This window comes from Triticum dicoccoides, chromosome 6A, assembly GCF_002162155.2.
Source record: "Triticum dicoccoides isolate Atlit2015 ecotype Zavitan chromosome 6A, WEW_v2.0, whole genome shotgun sequence".
NCBI classification, from domain to species: Eukaryota; Viridiplantae; Streptophyta; class Magnoliopsida; order Poales; family Poaceae; genus Triticum; species Triticum dicoccoides.
Window position 1 is genome coordinate 42,038,151 of NC_041390.1, and position 19,111 is coordinate 42,057,261.

A 19,111-nucleotide genomic window follows, 5' to 3' on the forward strand; every position below is an offset into this window, starting at 1 on the left:
GCGCAAGTTAGTGGCGGGGCACTTGCGAGCCTGCTACTGAATGTATCTCAAAGAGATTATACCAGAGGTTCTAATACAATGACTGCATGTATCTCAAAACTGAACTACAACTAATTCTGAACACTAGACAACTAAGCTTGTAACTGAATACTGCTCTTGGACATGTCTCCTCACCACAGTTTGCCCATCAAGTGTAAACATCATAAATTAGCCAACCGACAAGCAACAAGATACTGTGTAGTCTGGACTCTTGATACAAGCAACCCCGTTTCCTTTTGCATGAAGAAAATAAATGGCTATTCATCTACCTGATCTGCCTCTGGAGAAGAATGAAGCACTTCAAGGATATTCCACATCTAAGAAGATACTGAACCCAATGTATTTTAAATTGTCAGCAGATTGCGATTGCACTATAGAACCCGTCTAGGAAATTACTAAACAACACATTTAAAACAAAATACTGAAGGTCCATCTAATCAAACCGATCCATTTGCCATTATTGTATAATCAAACTAAAGAATGAAGTGCATCACAGATCCAAAAGTATTTCAGCAGTGTCACGTAGTTCTTTGAACTACTAAAAGTGTCATCCAGATCCTCGAAGGCCTTTCGAAGTGCAATAAGTATGTACTTACGTGACACCTCTGAAATAGTTCAAGGATATTTCTGAAATAGTTGAAAATATTAATGGCACACATATTGCATTTTGAGGACTTATCTGACGATTTTCATAGTTCAAGGACCTATTTGACACATTTGAAATAGTTCCATGAGTTAGGATGTGCTCCACTCCAAGCTCAACAAGCTTCTCCTTTAGTGAGTCTTTAGGCTAAACAAGCCCAAGCTAAACAAGCTTCTCCTTCGGTGAGTCTTTGAGCTAAACAAGCTTCTCCTTCCATAAGTCTTTGAGCAACCTACAATCTGCAGTGTAGATCTAAACATAAACAATGTGCTTACTGTAGTACTCCCTCTGTAAAGAAATATAAGAGGGTTTACATCACTAATTTCTTTAGTGAGGGAGTACTTAACGATCTTGGAGTTTACATTGGGGAGCGCCGGTGGAGGAGCGTGGTGAGGAGCTGCCGGCGGAGGGGCGCGACCGGGGGCTGCCGGTGCCTGGTGGAGCGAGAGAGCGAGGGCAGAAGCAACGAGGAGCGGCGCCCCCTCCTTTCCTCGCGGCGGCCGCCGCTGCTCCCATCGCGAAGAGCCGCGTCGCCCTGTCCTCTTGCGGCGCCCCTCCATCGGCCTCCTGTAGATCCAAGCCGGCGCCCTTGCTTCCTCTAGTTTTTCTGCGCGGGCGCCCACCTTCCAGCCGTTTCCAGTCCTAGCGCCGTCGGTCGCCGTCCCGTGGTCTCCCTGCTGTCCGCGGCGCAGCGCTGCCATTTGGGCCCGGCGGCAGCGGCCTCCCTCTCCCAGCGGCCTCCAAGAAGAGGTAAATCTGTCCTGACCTTGTAGATGAGGTCCTGCCTGGTTAGGGATTTGCTGTTAGTGCCAAGATTCATATATTGTTAGTAGATTGATGGTACTGGTAGATGTAAATTTTCTTGCTATTGGTTCTCAATTTTGGTAGATGGATGGTACTTGTAGATGTTTTAGTCCAATTTAGTGATCTTTTGGTAAATTTGGACTTTTATAAGTATGTACTAACATTATTGTAATATTTCTACTTAACAAACTCAGAAGATATTATATGTTCCAAAAAGAAACTCAGAAGATATTATAATTATTAACTTACCCTCGTTTTCAGAACAAAATGGAGCTATTATCAGACTCAGGGGCATTAGGTCATTTTAACACTTGAGACAGACAATCGAATGAAAATAATCAGGATAGCCAAACACCCAGCTTATTCAGACAATGGATTCTATAGATAGCAGCTTATTCAGACAACAGATTCTTTAGATAGCGGCTTATCAGAAAAGCCTGCTTGCCAGATAAGCGAGGTCCAGAAAAGCTTATCCAAACAGGGTCATTGTTCCGCCGTTGTTGCCGTCAACGGCGGTGTCCCAGGCGCTTCCCCCAAGGCCCCAACTGGAACCGGTCACAGACATGTGGGTCCGGCCCTTGTACCCTGGGAATATTCTTTTCCATAGTTAAAGTAAATCCTTCTTTGTCCTAAAAATCATTTAGTCTTGCAAAATTCATATGTAGTTATCTGTAGCTCCCATTGACCTCATCCATCATCCACTTGCATTTTTTTCTTCTAAAAACAGTTTAGATCTACCTAATGGCAATATTAATTGTTCTAAATGGAATCTTTTTCTTGTTTTTTGTGTAGGTTTTTGATTGTTGTGTGTAGTTTCCGTCATCGAAATATTCTCTGGAAGCAGATATCTTGAATATTCGTGAAGACCTTGAGCAAGGCAAGTCACCACCTACCATATTATATTGTTTCTACACTTGTGAGTACAACTATTTTGTTATACTGTTATACACACATATAAATCAATAAGAAATCGTAAACATGAAAACCACGTCGGATTCACCAAAAAGCCAACAGAAACCGAGATCGCCTAGGACCCTGCCGGCCTTACCATCGTTCTAAGCGGTTTAACTAGAACCTACTCTGACTAGTACCTTCAACAAACCACTCGAGTCTACTCTTGGTCTAACCATGCCCCTTGTTATTCAGACTGGCGAAGCTGTCGGTCAGACTAGCCTTCAATGGTTGTCCAACTGCTGGTGCGAACGACATACCATAACAAATCAACATTTTTATCAATTACTCTCTGTCCCAAAATATAGTTACATTTAGCTACGAATCTGGATGAGAGGGGTGAGTATTTAGCACAACCTAATTTACACTATAGTTGTGCCTCTATCTTAAATGGTAATGACCATTTACAAAACCATACATAGCCATGCATGTGCCACACTTATAGAACCATGAGTAGTTGTAAGCACCTGTGTTGCAAAATATTGCCTCTAAAGCTATGCTTTCAACCTCAATGGTACCTCAGAACGCTTTTCATCTAGTGCAGAAGATATTCCATATGGATATAATTCCATACTAACATGTTTGGGAAAACATGTGTTTGATTGGTAAGTCATACATATTAAAATTAATTATATGTTCTTCTTTGGTATCTCCAGGTTCAGTGACATAGCAAATATTGAGATTAGCAATGGATAGCTTGTTGGAACTGTATAATCTGTGGCAAATCCAGTTGATTGTGCTTCTTAGCTTCGTTCTACAAGTGTTCCTCTTCTTCACTGGTAGCCTTCGACAGGGTAGCACCAATGGGTTGCTTAGGGGCACCATTTGGCTAGCATATCTGGGAGCAGACATGGTAGCAATTTATGCCCTAGGGTACCTCTCAAGACATCAGGATAATGGCACAATGGAAACCCACCCATTGGTTTTCTTTTGGACTCCTTTCCTCCTCATTCATCTCGGTGGGCAGGATACCATCACTGCTTTCTCCATGGAGGACAACAAATTGTGGTTGAGGCATTTGCTGAACTTGGTCCTAGAGGTTAGCCTGGCCTTGTATGTATTCTGGAAATCGACTAGCTTGCGCAATAATGTGCAGCTTCTTGTTCCTGCTCTTCTCTTGTTCATTGCCGGAATAATCAAGTATGGAGAGCGAACAATGGCTCTCATGTACGCGAGTCAGAATGACAATAGGAAACCTGGTTTTAAACTTAATGATCAAGAGAGGATTTTACAACGGGTCAAGAGTGATAAAGATCATGAGCTTGTTTATTATGCTTTAGTTTCAGACCAGAGCGTCCAGTATGAGTACTTCCAAAGGCGTACGGCGAGTTACAAAATAGGAGAAAAACCCAGTAATCTCGACCCAGCTGGACTTAATGACAGTGGCCTTGTGGCCAAGCTGTTGGATGTACAGCTCAGCCTCTTGTACAATGATATATACACCAAGGCTACTTTACTTCGAACAAGGAGTGGTATTTTAGTACGTTTAATCTCTCAGTTGTCCACTGTTGTTGCCCTTGTGATCTTTGGTGTCATGGGCAAGAAACAAGCAGCAAGCAGGTTGTATGGTAAGGCTGACATTGTCATCACCTACATCCTATTTATCGGAGGAATTCTTTTAGAAATTTGTGCTGTGTTTACTGTGTTGATGGCTTCACCTTGGACATGGTTGTGGCTGGAGGATCGAAGGTACGGTAGGCTGGCTAGGATTTCATGGTCTCTTACTAGATTATCAGTGACAAGGCCGAAATGGTCAGGAAAAATTGGGCAGTATAGCTGTGTAAACTACATGGGCATCAAAGATGAGTCAGCTACATTGTCCCAAAAGGTGATGAGTCTGATGAGGAAGGCGGCGACAGCAATCGGCGTTAAAGATGTAAGGAAGAAGCTGTTTTGGGTGAGCAAGCGGCTAGATTGCAGGTACGAGACTGTGGACAACAAGCTCATGGAGTGTGTCCTGAGGGAGATACGAACCATCATATCTGAGTATGATGAGGATGATGATGACCAACAGCCTCGGCAGTGGCCACATATGATGCCGTTTCTGCAGAAGCTAGGATCGACATTTGTCACGGCGTTTCTCTCTGCCGTATGTCAGCTGCACATTGTCACTGAGGTTATCTTGGCGTCGACTAGTGCAGATGACATGAAATCATACAGCGCCGACGCAATTGCGGCCGCCCAAATGTGCAAGAAGCTGTCCAACTACATGATGTACCTTATTACTGCCCACCCAGATGCTGCTTCTTTGCTGCAGGTCACCTCTATCATCAGTCTCGAGCTTGCTCTAGACATGCATTTAACAGCCACTGCTACTACATCGACTAGGAAGAAGAGCAAGGATGAAATTCTGCGTGCTACTGGAGATGATCTCAAGGCTAATTATGGCAATTATGATTGTTTTCCATGGTCAATGGCGCAGCGAGAGGAGGTGATCAAGGAGCTTGCCGGGATTTGGGTGAGGCTTCTCATCTACGCCGCCGGCAAGTCGAGGACGGAGCTTCACGCAGCGCAGCTGGCCAGAGGAGGGGAGCTACTCACCTTGGTCTGGCTGCTCATGGCGCAGCATGATCTTGGGGATGTCACGTTTAATCGTGTCGAGCTAAATGGCAGGCCTGATGATCCCGTCACAAATTTGCATGTGCTATATGCCTTCCATGTCTAGTCCAGAACTCCAGATCGTCAAGCATTGTTAGTTAGTTCCATGTATGAGCAAATCGGATGATTTATTGAACTACTTGTTGGTAATATATTTTGTGCAATGTTTGCAGTTGCAGCGGTAAGGAAATGGCTGTGAAAACTACACGACCCGAGTTTGTTGTGTGTGTGTGAATGATATGGATATATTTGCACAGGACTACTATATCATCCATTAAAATTATTATTTTGGTTCAATTAAGCTATACCTGTATATGCGAAAGGAGGCACTATTGTAATTTGACTGACACACGCAAAAAAAAGTAATTTGACTGACACTAAAAAATAAATGATTTTGTAAGAGTTGTCTTTTCCATAATGTTGCCTTAAGACAATTTGCAAATTTCAAACTACTATAGGACTAGTCATCTCCCTCCCGCCTCTTGCGCGCAGCGCAACGCCGTCATGCGCAAAACCAACCGAAGAAACGGGTTAAATTAAAAACCAAACAAACTGAAATTAAGAAAAAGTAAAATGCACGGAGGGCCATTAAAACTTGTTTATGTGTGTCACCGAGGTCTCTAACTTGTTTAAAAGTGACATATCGCAGGCGCAAAATGCATTGAGCACCCATTTGGGGACATAACGTAAGGAGGTCGCTCATGTGGCTGTAATTTTTCTCTTTTATTCACCGATTGGTTGATCAACCCTTTCTTATCCTCTGCCTGCTAAGGGCAACTCTAACTGATCCCCTATAACTATAACGGGTAGAGAAGTAAAACCCGGAACCTAGCCGATCCTCAATAACCGTTAGTGGAGGAAAAATTATTCTCGCGCATGCCGTCCCTATTTCAACTTTCGACCCTTCTATGATCTCCTTGGTTTCTGGTTGTGGCATGGCATAGTGTGGTTGTTATATCCTGTGGTTGTTGCCTTTATATCCTGTGGTTTGGTGATTTCGGTACAGGGGTTGTTCTTGATCTACCATCTACTACCATGCAAACCTAGCTAGGCACGAATTTTTAGATCCAAATTCAAACTACACATAGAACATAAAGCCAATCCAATTATGAATAGTGTTTGAAATTTTGTCTTTGTATTTTTATCTTTTTGTGACACTATTCGCCTTTTGATTTGTTTTTACTTTTGTCTTTTTTGTAGATCAAATTTAGATTCAAACTTTTACAGGATGGCAGACATAGCCACTTCGGAGTTATGCAAAAAAATTAACCTTGGTGAGACATCTAAACTAGCAAATGGATGGACTGATGAATTGAACAGGAATATACATCTATAGACATTCTAATCAAACATCATGATCTGATCATAAAGTAATTGTTCATCACATAGCAATATGATTCACCATATGGATCACAATCACGTAGGGCAGCTCATGTGACCATTATACTGAAGCATATAAGAGAGGAAGAGAGAGAGCATGTGAATTTGTATTGAAAACGGCAACTTTGAGCAAGATGTTTCTACAAACGTGACAGACCTTGCGAAAGAACAGACACGTGGGAAGGAGAGGCGACCCTAACTACACCTCATGTCAGGGAAAGAGACCCAAGCATGGGCACCCTGCGACTTGAGCAGCAGATGTCACTACCATAGGTCAGCGTTTTGTCGTCTAAGATGACGCCTTTCCCGTGCTCCCATAGGTGCCAGCAGCAGAGATGAATGAGAAAACGGGTGGCAGAGATCACTCAGAGTAGCAACTGCTGTGTATCCCTCCCATTGCTGGTAACATAAGTTCAGAGCTGTAGCTCATTTTTAGTTTTCTCTGCCTAGATATAGCAACATCAGAAAAATGAATCAACAGCAGCTAGTCAAAGTGCAACATATGTGCGCAACTCTACACTCTACACCTCCTGTTTCACTTTTCCAAACATCCATGTCTTAGCTCAGGAGACAAAATATACAGATCCATCATAACAGAACATGCATGGGCACAAGCCAACAAAGAAACGCTTAGGTGCAACAGGATACCATAAAACCAAGTCCAGCAAGATGGTCTACAGGTCATAAGTTATATAGTGGGGATTCTACATCGTTCGTCTAAGTAGAGTTGGCATAAGATGCTTATATATGCTTAAGCCTTGAATTTCCTAATGGCCGAGACATGGAAGACCGACAACAACCAAGATCTTACCCTTACTCGAAACTGAATCCTGCACAGAAATGAAAAAACAATGTAAGAGTCTGGTGTTCTGCATTAGTGTTAAAAAAGCTCAGTTACTCGACAACAGAAATATGAATGTATGATGGAGATTCACTTAGCAGGTGTAGCTTATTTTAACATAATTTGGGCACAAACTCTTTAGCTGATAATCTAACATGAGAACATCTAGTTAAACTGCTCCCAAATGAGAATGTAGAAAATGTTAAAATCAATTTCATCGAAAAGGAAATGTGAATAAGCAAATCATGGCATACACTGCTAGACATGTTATGTATAGACTTACTTTTGAAGAAAATATTTTCAAACTGTAAAGACTCCCCAGGAAAGTCTAATAAAACAGGGAATAATATAAGTGCCAGAATCACAAGCAATCCAAGTGCCAACTTTAGACCATAAAGTTTGCCATTGATTAGAACCAATCATCCAACAACACAATGAGTCAAAATATTGTATTACTATGCATTTGAGTTACTGTTCACTGCAAATCAACAAGTGAAACAAGTGAAGATATTGTACAACCACCCTGAACTAATAGAATCAGACATTTGTGCTAGTACCCACAAAACCACAACTAATCAACAAGTCCACAACTAACAGTTTTTACAACACAAATAGATTAAACATTATTTACAACAAAATGGATTATATTAGTTTTCATTTCTGCCCATCACCAGACGTGGTCCAGATTTTTCATGCCTCAAACAATAAGGAATCCCTACAAATTGTTCTTCATTCATAATTCAGAAGTTTCGTATTGACTGCATGCTTTCTACATTTTTTGCTTATATTAAAGCTAATTTCAGGATATAGAGAGCATGCCAAGTGTCATTAGTTAACTTACGTATGTTAAATGCACACAAGAACTTCAAAACTTTAAGAATTATCTCATCGATCACATCACACTTGACTTCAACTATGTCGAGGTGCTCTGATATTGCAGACGGTCTCTCCATGCAACAGTAGCTTCCTTTTATCTCCAGTTTAGGATTTTGCGCCTATGGTACACACAAACATTTAACAAAGATGGATAATCGATAATAACTTTAATAGTGCAGCAATTGCCCATTTTAGAAGATTTATACCTCGGGAGAAAGTTCAAGAGTGAGCTTCTCGAGAACTGGTGAGTTTGTCAGAATGCAAGATAGTGGATCCAAATCAGGAGCCTCGCACCAGTACTTGTTGAGTAATAAAGTCTTTAACTTGCTAAATGTAGGGCAATGTTTCAAATCTCTTGTGAAAATGAACTGGAAACAAAATACAAAAGTAAACAATCAAGATGCATATGTGATCAGTTTATTGCCTATATCCAGCAATGATGTAGATAGTGCAACACAGAAAGGGATTGCATAAAGAAGTTAAAGACAAGTGGCATACCTTTCCAGTATCAGATATCAACTTGAGGTGTTTAGCACTTGAGATACCACCCAGAAGCACACAATCGCTGCTGCAATCGTCGCTAACAGGAACACAATTCTTACATGTATTATCATTAGCTCCGCAGAAAACACCAGAGTCATAATTCAAACAGACATCTTTGCATTCAACGCTAAGATTCACACATGCAGCTTCTAGTAATGCCATGTCTTCAAGCAAAGGGGTTATACCAATAAAGTCTTCTAGTTCCAGAGAGACAAGGCCGGGAGCAGAAACACGGACCCGGCAATCCAAATCAGATTGACAGCTAGTGATGCTCAAATGCTTCAGGGAACAGGACGATATCTCATTGAAATTGATGAAGCAATCATCTATTTTCAGATTTGCCAATGCTGTACAACTAGCAAAATCAACAAACGTCTTTCGTAGGGCTACACCATGAAGGTTCAGTGTTCTCAGATGCCGAGAGACAAGAGGCAGGTCCTCTAGGTCGAGGTACTCAAGCTCGTCATGGATATGAAGGGTGAGCACCTGAACTTTGCAAATCACAGCAAAACGGGTCCATAGGTTCACATAGGGCTCGTCGTCATGATTGAACAGATCGAATTTGATCTCAACGGTATCCAGGTCGGTGCGCTCACGCAGGACCAGGAGATGATTGTGGTGTCCCGATCTGGAGATCTAGGGATCAGAGGATAGCTTGGAGAAGGGGATGAGATATCAGACGAAAGGGGATGAGATTATCAGCTGAAAAGATGAGAAGGTTCACAGGATTCAATTACGACACACCCCGAGCACCATTGCTCATCTCCTAGTTATACCACTCTACACTTACAGGTGGGACACACCCACGCGACAGCTCACAGTAACTATTCATCGTCCACGTCATCGTCGTTCGCCGGTCCACTTGTCAGGGAGTCTGGAGCCGGCGACTCGCTGTCCGCCGAATTGGAGGAAGGCGTGACATTGCCCCCCGCTTGAGCTTGCTCATCGTCCCACAGAAGAGCTTCAGGAAATCTGCTTTTGACGACATAGTAATCCTACCAGGTAGCACACTCTGGAGGAACATGTGCCCATTGAATGAGAACTTGAGGTGCTGCTGCATTGCCCTTGCGTACCATCCGACGATCAAGGATTGCAACAGGTACCGGTGCTACTGTTGTCAAATCCGGCACGGCAGGAATATCCGTATACACAGGAGTGTAGTTTGGAGTAAATGGCTTCAATTGGGACACATGAAAGACTGGGTGTACCTGAGCTGAAACTGGTAATTGTAGTCTGTATGCGACAGCACCAATGCGCTCCAGAACAGTATAGGGACCGAAATACTTGTAGGATAATTTGGGATATGGACGATTGACCACTGTTTGTTGGGCATAAGGTTGGAGTTTCAGCAAAACTTGATCACCCGGTTGAAACTGACGTTCAGTCCTGTTCTTGTCAGCATAGCTCTTCATGCGTTGTTGGGCTCGTATCAGCTGAGCACGCAAAAGTTCAGTCTGTGCCTTATAGTCGATAACAACACTAGCAGCTGGCGAGTCATTGGACACGGTAAGGTTAGGCATTCCTCCAAAATTTGGGGCAATGTGATACAAAGCTTGGAATGGTGAGCATTGAAGAGCAGTATGAAAACTGGAATTGTACCAGAACTCTGCCATGGATAGCCAACGACGCCAATGACGAGGATTGTCTTGTACAGCACAACGAAGATACTGCTCCAAACATTGATTTACTCGTTGGCTCTGACCATCGGTTTGCGGATGGTAAGCGGTGCTGTAGTGGAGCTCAATACCCATGGATTGCAGCAGGTTTCTCCAAAACTTACTAGTGAAGATCTTATCACGATCAGAGATAATGGTTTTGGGAATACCATGTAGTTTCACCACATTATCCAGGAAAACTTTGGCCACTGAAGTTGCTGTGAAAGGATGATGCAAGGGCAGAAAGTGAGCATACTTTGTTAAGCGGTCAACGACCACCAATATTGAATTTGCACCCTCTGAATTAGGAAGACCCTCGATGAAATCCATTGTCAATTCAGTCCAAGGACTGTCGGGGGGTGGCAAGGGTTGCAGAAGGCCAGCTGGTTTTGTATTAGTGTGTTTTGCTTGTTGACACACTATACATTGATGGATATAATTTTCCATGGCAACCTTAAGACCTGGCCAATAATACAGCTGCTTCAATCTGTGGTATGTGGCTTGAATACCTGAATGGCCTCCCACTGCAGTATCATGGTGAGCTGCTATCAGCTTAGTTTGTAGGGCAAGATTTGCACCAATATACATTCTGCCTTTGTAAGTAATTAGGCCTTTCTTCAATGCATAACCTTTTGCATTAGGAGATTGAATTGCCACAGTGGCCACTGTGTCAGTGACATAGGAATTGGAAACCTCCTGGACCCAATCAGGTTGCAAGGTGGAAATGGCATGTGCTTCCAATAAATGGCCCACTCGAGACAAGGAATCGGCAGCACCGTTATAACTGCCCTTTCTGTACTTAATCTGAAACTGTAAACCCACGAGCTTGGCCATTGCCTTGCGTTGCAAATCAGTAGTCAAAATTTGATCCTCTAGGTTGCAGAGGCTCTTATGATCGGTGACTATCTGAAATGGGCCGCGCTGTAAATAAGGACGCCACTTATCCACAGCCATAATCACAGCAAGGAATTCTTTTTCATAGATGGACATTTTACAGTTAAGTATCCCAAGAGCCTTGCTCATGTATGCAATTGGATGCCCTTTCTGCATTAACACTGCCCCCACTCCAGTGTCACAAGCGTCAGTTTCCACGGTGAAGGGCTCGGAAAAGTTGGGCAATGCCAGGACAGGTGCCTGTGCCATAGCTTGTTTCAGAGCAAGAAATGCTTGTGTTGCTTGTTCATTCCAGTAGAAACCCTTTTTGGTCAGAAGTTGAGACAGTGGTTTAGCAATCAGACTATAATGTTTAACAAATTTATGGTAATAACCTGTTAGGCCAAGGAATCCTCGTAGTTCAGTTGCTGTCTTAGGAATTGGCCACTGTTCCATCACCATTGTTTTCTCGGGATCGGTTGCAACACCGGAATCAGAGATAATATGGCCAAGATACTGAATACTGTTCTGCCCAAAAGAACACTTGGATAACTTAGCAAAGAATTGAGCCTGGCGAAGTGTTTCGAACACCAGACGCAGATGCTCTAAATGCTCTGCCCAAGATGAACTGTAGACCAAGATATCGTCCAGGAAGACTATCACAAACTTGCGGAGGTATTTAGCAAAAATGAGATTCATAATGCACTGAAATGTGGCTGGCGCATTCGTTAATCCAAATGGCATCACTCGGAATTGAAAGTGGCCGTGATGTGTTTTAAAGGCTGTCTTTTCTTCATCCTCTGGCCTCATGCGAATTTGATGGTATCCTGCGCGTAAATCTAACTTGGAGAAAAATTTAGTGCCAGCCAATTCATCCAGCAACTCATCAACGACCGGTAGGGGAAACTTGTTCTTCAAAGTTATGGAATTCAAGCGACGATAATCAACACAAAATCGCCAAGTGTCGTCCTTCTTTTTAACTAACAGCACCGGAGACGCGAACGGACTCATGCTTGTCTGAATCACCCCTCTGTCAAGCATTTCCGAGACCTGACGTTCGATCTCGTCCTTTTGCAATGGAGAGTACCGGTAGGGGCGACTGTTTGTTGGATGAGCTCCTGGTTCTAACGAGATCGAATGATCCAAGGCACGATGTGGTGGCAAAGTAGTGGGCTGATCAAAAACATCATGGTATTCCTCGAGTAAAGACTGCATATCTGATTGCACTATGTTGGGTACAGATTCTGTTGTTTGCTGTATAGGATCAATCATAGCCATGGCCCAGACCTCATTCCCCGAAATCCACTTATTTAACTGTTCCACAGACATTTCCCGGGGTGACTCTTGTGGTTTAGAAAGGACACCCTGCAGTGTAATAGATTTTCCCAAATAATCGAATGTTAATGTTTTCTGACGCCAATGGCAGATCATAGGACTGAACTGCTCTAGCCAGTCCATGCCTAATATGGCATCATAGGCCCCAAGCTCCAGGACCCTCATATCAGTTACAAATGTAGATCCTTGTGTCCACCACTGTAACCCTTGTACTTGAGCATCAGATGACAAAATTTGTCCATTTGCTACCTTAACTGAAACTGTTGGGACTGACTGAATAGTGCAACCAGCACGCTCTGCAAAGCTCTTATTTACAAACGTGTGTGTGCTGCCAGAGTCAATAAGCAAGAGCATCACCTGATTTCCCACCAAAGCACGAATGCGAACTGTTTCCAAAGCTTCTGTTCCCGCGAGAGCATGCACAGAAAGATGATAGCAAGTAGCGGGTATTGTTGTTTCTTCCAAGAGATCCAGGGCAACCACTGCATCATCTGATAATACTTCACCAAATTCTCCAACTTCAATAGTGAGTAGCTGACCTGATCTTTTACACTGATGCTCTTTGGAATACTTATCCCCACATTTAAAACAAAGACCATTGGCGCGCCGAAAATCACGGATCTGTCGTTCCCTGTTAAAGTCATCATTGCCCTGACGGCGAGGCAATTCTGTTCGTCCCAGAGCTGGTGTATGCACCACACCTGCTACAGGTTGTGGTGGATGTTTTGTTGGAGCTGCGGGACGATTTCTGGGTCGTATGTGTTCCACTTCTTCTTCCTGATTTTTTGCCAAAGCTGCAGCGCGAGTAACACTAGTAGGAGCCTGCAATCTCACAGGTCCACGAAGCTCATCTCGTAATCCAAAGACAAACTGAGAGACAAACCAGTGAGTGCTCATGGTTGGATCCAGAGAAAGCAAATGATACATACACTCTTCAAATTGGGCCTTATATTCATTCACAGAAGTGGTTTGCCGTAACTGCTGCAACTTAGTCATCTGAACATCATACTCGTCATGCCCAAATTCAGTCACCACAGCACCCGTGAATTCATCCCAAGTGAGACGTCTATGCAAACACTTATATGCCTGAAACCACATCGCAGCCAATCCATCCAAGTACAGAGTAGCAGTACTGACCCAGTGATGAACAGGCACTCGGTACATCTCAAAATAAGTCAAGCACTGGTCTATCCAAAGCAGGGGCATCTCACCATGGAAACGTGGAAAATCATGGCGTGGTTGACGCGGCCGGTACTCCTCCTGATCTGGTTGGGCGTGGAGGGTGGGCCGCACATCCTGCTCATGTGGTGATGACGGCGCGGTGTGAAATCCGGACGGCTGCTGTTGAGGAGTTCCAAGCAGCGGCGGATGATTATTGACGAGCAGCGGCACTCCATGGCCCTTGTCGGCAGGTGGCGGAGCGGTCTCCTGATGCAGCGCGGACGAGGACGATGGGGTTGACTTGCCGGTGTCGTGGACGCGGCGCTTGATGTGGTCCATCTCGTCGCCAAACTCCTCTACCTGTTTGCGCAGGCTGGTGACCTCCTCGGAGACGGTCTTGACGCTGGTATCCGTGGCGGTGAAGCGGGTCAGGATCTCATCCAACGTCGCCTGCATCTTCTCCATTGTGCCCAACAAAATTTCCGTCTGCGCCGAGGGCTTCGTGATCTTGGACAGCGCCGTCGCGGCTCTCCTGAATCGAATCCAACCCCGCTAAGGATTTCGAGCCGATGAGCCGAAGCAAATCAAGGCACCTTTCGTAGTGGAATTGTACGGATTGATCTCGGATTGTGAGCGCGAGGGGAGCAATCACAGGCTCTGATTACCAATTGTGGTGTCCCGATCTGGAGATCTAGGGATCAGAGGATAGCTTGAAGAAGGGGATGAGATATCAGACGAAAGGGGATGAGATTATCAGCTGAAAAGATGAGAAGGTTCACAGGATTCAATTACAACACACCCCGAGCACCACTGCTCATCTCCTAGTTATACCACTCTACACTTACAGGTGGGACACACCCACGCGACAGCTCGCAGTAACTATTCATCGTCCACGTCATCGTCGTTCGCCGGTCCACTTGTCAGGGAGTCTGGAGCCGGCGACTCGCTGTCCGCCGAATTGGAGGAAGGCGTGACAATGATCCATGAACTTCCGGAGGTCTTGAACTTGGACAGTCTCCTCATCGTCAAGGCCGACGATGCGCAGGCCTGTAGTGGACTTCCAAAGGTGGCGCCAGCGCCAGGCAAGCACGCACGTCCGCGCGGCTGCCTGCGCTGGGAGGTAAGAGAGCAGGTGGTGGAGAATATGGTCGGGGAGTGCACCGATGCGGTCGGTGGCGCTCAGGGGCGCACTCTCGTCCTCGCTACCAGGAGGCATTCCGTCGAACAGACGGTGGGCGTCGTCGGCGCTGCGTAGCAGAGAAACGATCAAACGACGAGAGGGTGGAGACTGGAGAGAGTGGGCATGCATGAGACGGAATAAAGTTTTGCGGCGCCGCCGCCGCCTCACGTACCTTGCCTGCCCGCCGGCAAATCCAGATTTCCACTCGCCGCCACAAGAATCGGAGGTCGGACTCCGGCTTTTCCTTTTCAAATTCGTCGGAGGTTTTTTTTTTGAGACAATCGTTGGAGGTGAGTGGCTGTCAAAGCCGTAGTACTAGTAAGATCATCTAGCCTCAAATGGGCCGGGCCATCCCGCGAGCACGCCGGCACGGCCCGCCATGGGCCAAGCACATCACCGGCTAGACGGGCCAACGTGCCGGCCCGTCTAAACTAGGCTGTGCCTGGGCCTGGAGGTGCAACACGTGGGCCGGCACCGCATGACCCGCTTACTAAACATGCCCCCGTGGACCGTGTCGTGCCTGCCACAATTAGCATGTGTCGGACTGAGCTTTGCCCAACACAACACTACCCCCTCCCTACGCCCGACGGATGGATTGTTCACTGATCGATAAAAAAAAATCTCATATTGGTCCCATATGCCTGGATTGACCGACACCCTTCGTATCCAGCCCAAAATCTGAGGCGACATGAATTGGTTCGAACGCGCATGGGTGTGTCCGGCAAGTCGGGTCCAACCCACGGTAGCCTACCTAAACCCCACATATATTTGTCCTCATCCGCATTCCAAACCAAACTCTAACCGTCCAACTCCACTCCGGCCCCCAAACTCTCTTCCGGCCATCTCCGGCATGGCGGGCAGTGGACCCGATCCAGACACTCCCGATCCGTCGACTGGGACATCGTCCCATGCGGGGGCGAGGAGGATTTGGTCGACCGCAAGGTTCTCGCTGCTCGTGTGAGAAGTGCGCCCGACTAAGGTCAGATTCGATCTAGCGGAATCCATTGTGTCAGCCAATGGGCTCTCGGATTCGGTCTGATGAGAATCCATTATGTCAGCCAATGGATGCTTGGATCCGTCGGAGTTGGAGGCTTGAGGTTAAACTGCTGCCCCGTCATCGGTGTGGGAGGAGTATGTGTGTTGTGCACTGCCTTGGACGAGGAAGCAGCCCGCGCCAGCATCCTCCAGAAGTTTTAATAGCTTTTTAGTGGTCCTGAAAATAGTACGTACATGTTATGTTGAATAAAATACTTTGGTCTTTTTATAGCTCTTGATTGACATAATACTTTGGTCTTTTTATAGCTCTTGACTGATAGTCTTATTTTGCCAAGAATCTCTATCTAAGATGATTCCAACATGGGAGGAGATTCGATCGATGGCGAGGTGGAATCACTCGCGAGGAGGATCTGATATATGCCTAGAATTCCTTTCTTTCCCTCATTTTGGATCTCTCTAAAGATGTTAAGGCAGTTCCGATGCTTCGCCATGTATCCTCAGTTCTAAAATATAAGATGCGTTAGTTTTTTGGTTGTGCTAATTCTCGATCGAATGAGAATTAGCTATGTCTCCGTCGACCAGATTTATTGTACAATTTGATTTATCTGTGTTTTGTTGAAAATCACTAATTAAGAATTACTCTTTCTAAATACCACTTCTATGTGCGTCACTTGTCCTAACCTGAGAGTTTTTTCTTTTTCTGTAGATTTGCTTATTTAAAATGTTTTATTTCTTAAACCATGAGTTCAAATCTTAAACCGTTTTCACCGTTGGATTTCTCACATCAAGATCTTCAAAATAGATCTCATGTTGATAGATGTTGACGAACTTTTTTTAACGAAAAAACAGGACGAAAAAAACAAACTGGGAGCAAGTTTTTTCTTTCCTTTTCAAAAGAGGCATGAATGTGCCTCTCACGGAAGCAAATCCGTGTCTCCATGAGAAGTAAACCCGTGCCTCTCGCGGAAGGAGAAAAAGAAAACGTGTTTTTTTTGTGACTCTCATGAAAGCAAAATCGTGCCTCTTGCGAAAGAAAAAAAACACGTTCTTTCGCACATTTTTTTGGCGAAAAGCCGAAAACCCAAAAAGCACACGGAAAAAATAATCTAAAACAGCGAAAACGCGTGCGAAAAAATTAAAAAAAATCCGGAGGAAACGCCCAGAGCGCGCCAAATGGCGCTCTCTCAGCCTACCACAAGTGACCGTTGGGGAGGCTCACGAAGGAGCGCTCCTTCATAGTTTTGCTTCCATGAGAGGCGCGGTTTCACTTCCGCGAGAGGCACGGATTTATTTTCGCGAGAGGCACGAAAACGAAAAACAACGTGTTTCCTTTTTTCCTTCTGTCAGAGGCACGGTTTTGCTTCTGCGAGAGGCACGGGCATGACTCTCGAAAACAGAAACAAACATGTCTTTTCTCTTCCGCGAGAGGGACGGTCATGCCTCATTTCTTATATGGGAAAAAAGCATGCTCCCGGTTTGATTATTTCATAAAAAAAAAGGTTAATCAAAATCTATCAGCATGAAATTTGGTTTTGAAGATCTCGACGCGAGGAATTGAACGGTGAAATGGTTCGAGATTTGAATGCACAGTGTAAGAGATAAAATGTTTTTGAATAAAATGGATCTACGAAAAAAGATAAACTCCACTTCTCACAATCTGAGAAGATGGGAGTGATTTTTGGAAAGAGTATTCCTCAATAGCGATTTCGTAGGTCTTTCATGTAGACATTTTGTATTTTCTTAGTTTTTTGTTGGGCTTGTGTGTACAATAGGAAGCTCACTCGTGCACCTCACTCTGTGTATACGCGTACATTTTCATTTTTTATTTTAGATTTTTTTTTGCAGGGTAAATTTTTTTGCGGGGTTTTTATTTTAGATTATTCTTTTCTCATTTTATCGTTATTAAGTTGTTGTCACTTGTATTTTTATTTTTACATTTTTACTTTCTTATAAGAAAATAGGAAGATCTATTTTTTTTGTAAGAATAGACATTTTGACACGCAATTTGCAAAAAAAATAATAATTCGGTACTGTTAAATCTCAGTCCTGAGACACGCGTCTACTGTCTGCGTTACTTGCTTTAAGATTCACGCTAGAGAGTGGGTTTTCTTGTTTTGGCCTGTTAAGGCACGTGACCAGCTCGTTCGTTTTTTTCTTTTGTTTCTTTCAGGTTGGGCTCTTTCCTTTTATTCTGTTAGGGTTTTTTTTTTTTTTGCTGTCGGGCCTGTTGTTGGTTGGAGCATGTTGGACGGGCCTGAGGTTTTTCTTCTTTTCTTTTTGTTTCTTTTGTTGTTCACCTTTTGTTTCCTTTTGTTGTTTACTGCCTTTTATATTAAAATGGGGATGTTTGACCGCAAGGCGTTAGGGGGCTAGGGGTAGAAAGTATGGATTTACAAAAAATCTCCAATGTCTTTAACATATATAGACTTTTTAAATGGACATTTTTTGTGCATAAATTTTTTTAAACTCATGATGACCATGTTTATTTCACACATATATGTGTATATATGAAATATATATTTTCCATTTTTTATATGTTTCCTTTATACACTTTTTTAGTTTGTTTGGTTCGTATCGTTTGACATCGTATTTCTCAAAATATAAGTTTTTTAGATTTTAAACTTTTTTCGTCTGTGTTACTTGCGATGTTTTTGTTTCATTTGTCTTATCACCTTTTCTTTTTTTATTGATATTTTTAGACCTTTTCCTTGCTAACAGTAAGATACTTGCTATCCATTTTGTTTTAAATATTTATTAAATAACAACTTTTATTTTTGACATTTGAAAATATTTGTCGTTTGATTGCACAATTTCCCTTGACTATAACTGCATATCTTCAACACAGTTGTAACTCAGTGATGTTTTGTCGGGGGAGGGTTGCATATCTGCAACCAACACGCAACTGCAAGTGTAGCCCGACTGCAATTGCATGTCTTGAACGCGACTGCAACTTGGTGTTATTTGTTGAGGGAGGGGCAATTGCATGTCTGCACTAACACCACTATTTATCAACATATTTACATACAAACTATTGGAAATGCTCTAAAAAGCCAACAAAATTATAGTTGTTGTCATGACAATTGAAGACAAGGAGATACCTTGTAATCCCTCTAATTGATTGATGAAGTTGTGATTCGCAAAAAGAAAAGTACATCTCGAATAACTGCTCCAATCGAGCCTGAACGTGAATGAGCGAAGGGCCGCCAACTGAGGCCTAGAAACGCACGGAAAGGCGC

General features: G+C 43.9%; 2 protein-coding genes across 2 annotated transcripts; one reads left to right on the forward strand and one right to left on the reverse strand.

Moving 5' to 3' along the window:
- The first annotated feature begins 908 nt into the window (after window positions 1–908).
- LOC119314541 lies at window positions 909–5,242 on the forward strand. Its single transcript, XM_037589247.1, has 3 exons — window positions 909–1,432; window positions 2,279–2,363; window positions 3,094–5,242. Exon 3 carries the CDS (start codon window positions 3,126–3,128, stop codon window positions 5,100–5,102), a length of 1,977 nt encoding a protein of 658 aa, XP_037445144.1. The 5' UTR covers window positions 909–1,432; window positions 2,279–2,363; window positions 3,094–3,125; the 3' UTR covers window positions 5,103–5,242.
- A 1,643-nt stretch (window positions 5,243–6,885) lies between these two features.
- On the reverse strand, window positions 6,886–15,731 carry LOC119315598 (F-box/FBD/LRR-repeat protein At5g22660-like). The gene is made up of 7 exons (XM_037590156.1): window positions 15,682–15,731; window positions 15,052–15,177; window positions 14,685–14,946; window positions 8,631–9,293; window positions 8,339–8,500; window positions 8,098–8,251; window positions 6,886–7,245 (listed from the first exon to the last, which is right to left on the reverse strand). Exons 1-7 carry the CDS (start codon window positions 15,729–15,731, stop codon window positions 7,229–7,231), a joined length of 1,434 nt encoding a protein of 477 aa, XP_037446053.1. The 3' UTR covers window positions 6,886–7,228.
- Window positions 15,732–19,111: the final 3,380 nt, after the last annotated feature.

Excerpts from the sequence above, each read along its gene's own strand:
- LOC119314541 (XM_037589247.1), top strand. The coding sequence starts at position 3,126 with ATGGATAGCTTGTTGGAACTGTATAATCTGTGGCAAATCCAGTTGATT.
- LOC119315598 (XM_037590156.1), bottom strand. The coding sequence starts at position 15,731 with ATGCCGGAGATGGCCGGAAGAGAGTTTGGGGGCCGGAGTGGAGTTGGA. Across the intron at positions 14,947-15,051 it reads TTTGCCGGCGGGCAGGCAAG|CGCCGACGACGCCCACCGTC; the intron begins GTACGTGAGGCG and ends TCTGCTACGCAG. Across the intron at positions 8,252-8,338 it reads CTCTTGAACTTTCTCCCGAG|GCGCAAAATCCTAAACTGGA; the intron begins GTATAAATCTTC and ends TGTGTACCATAG.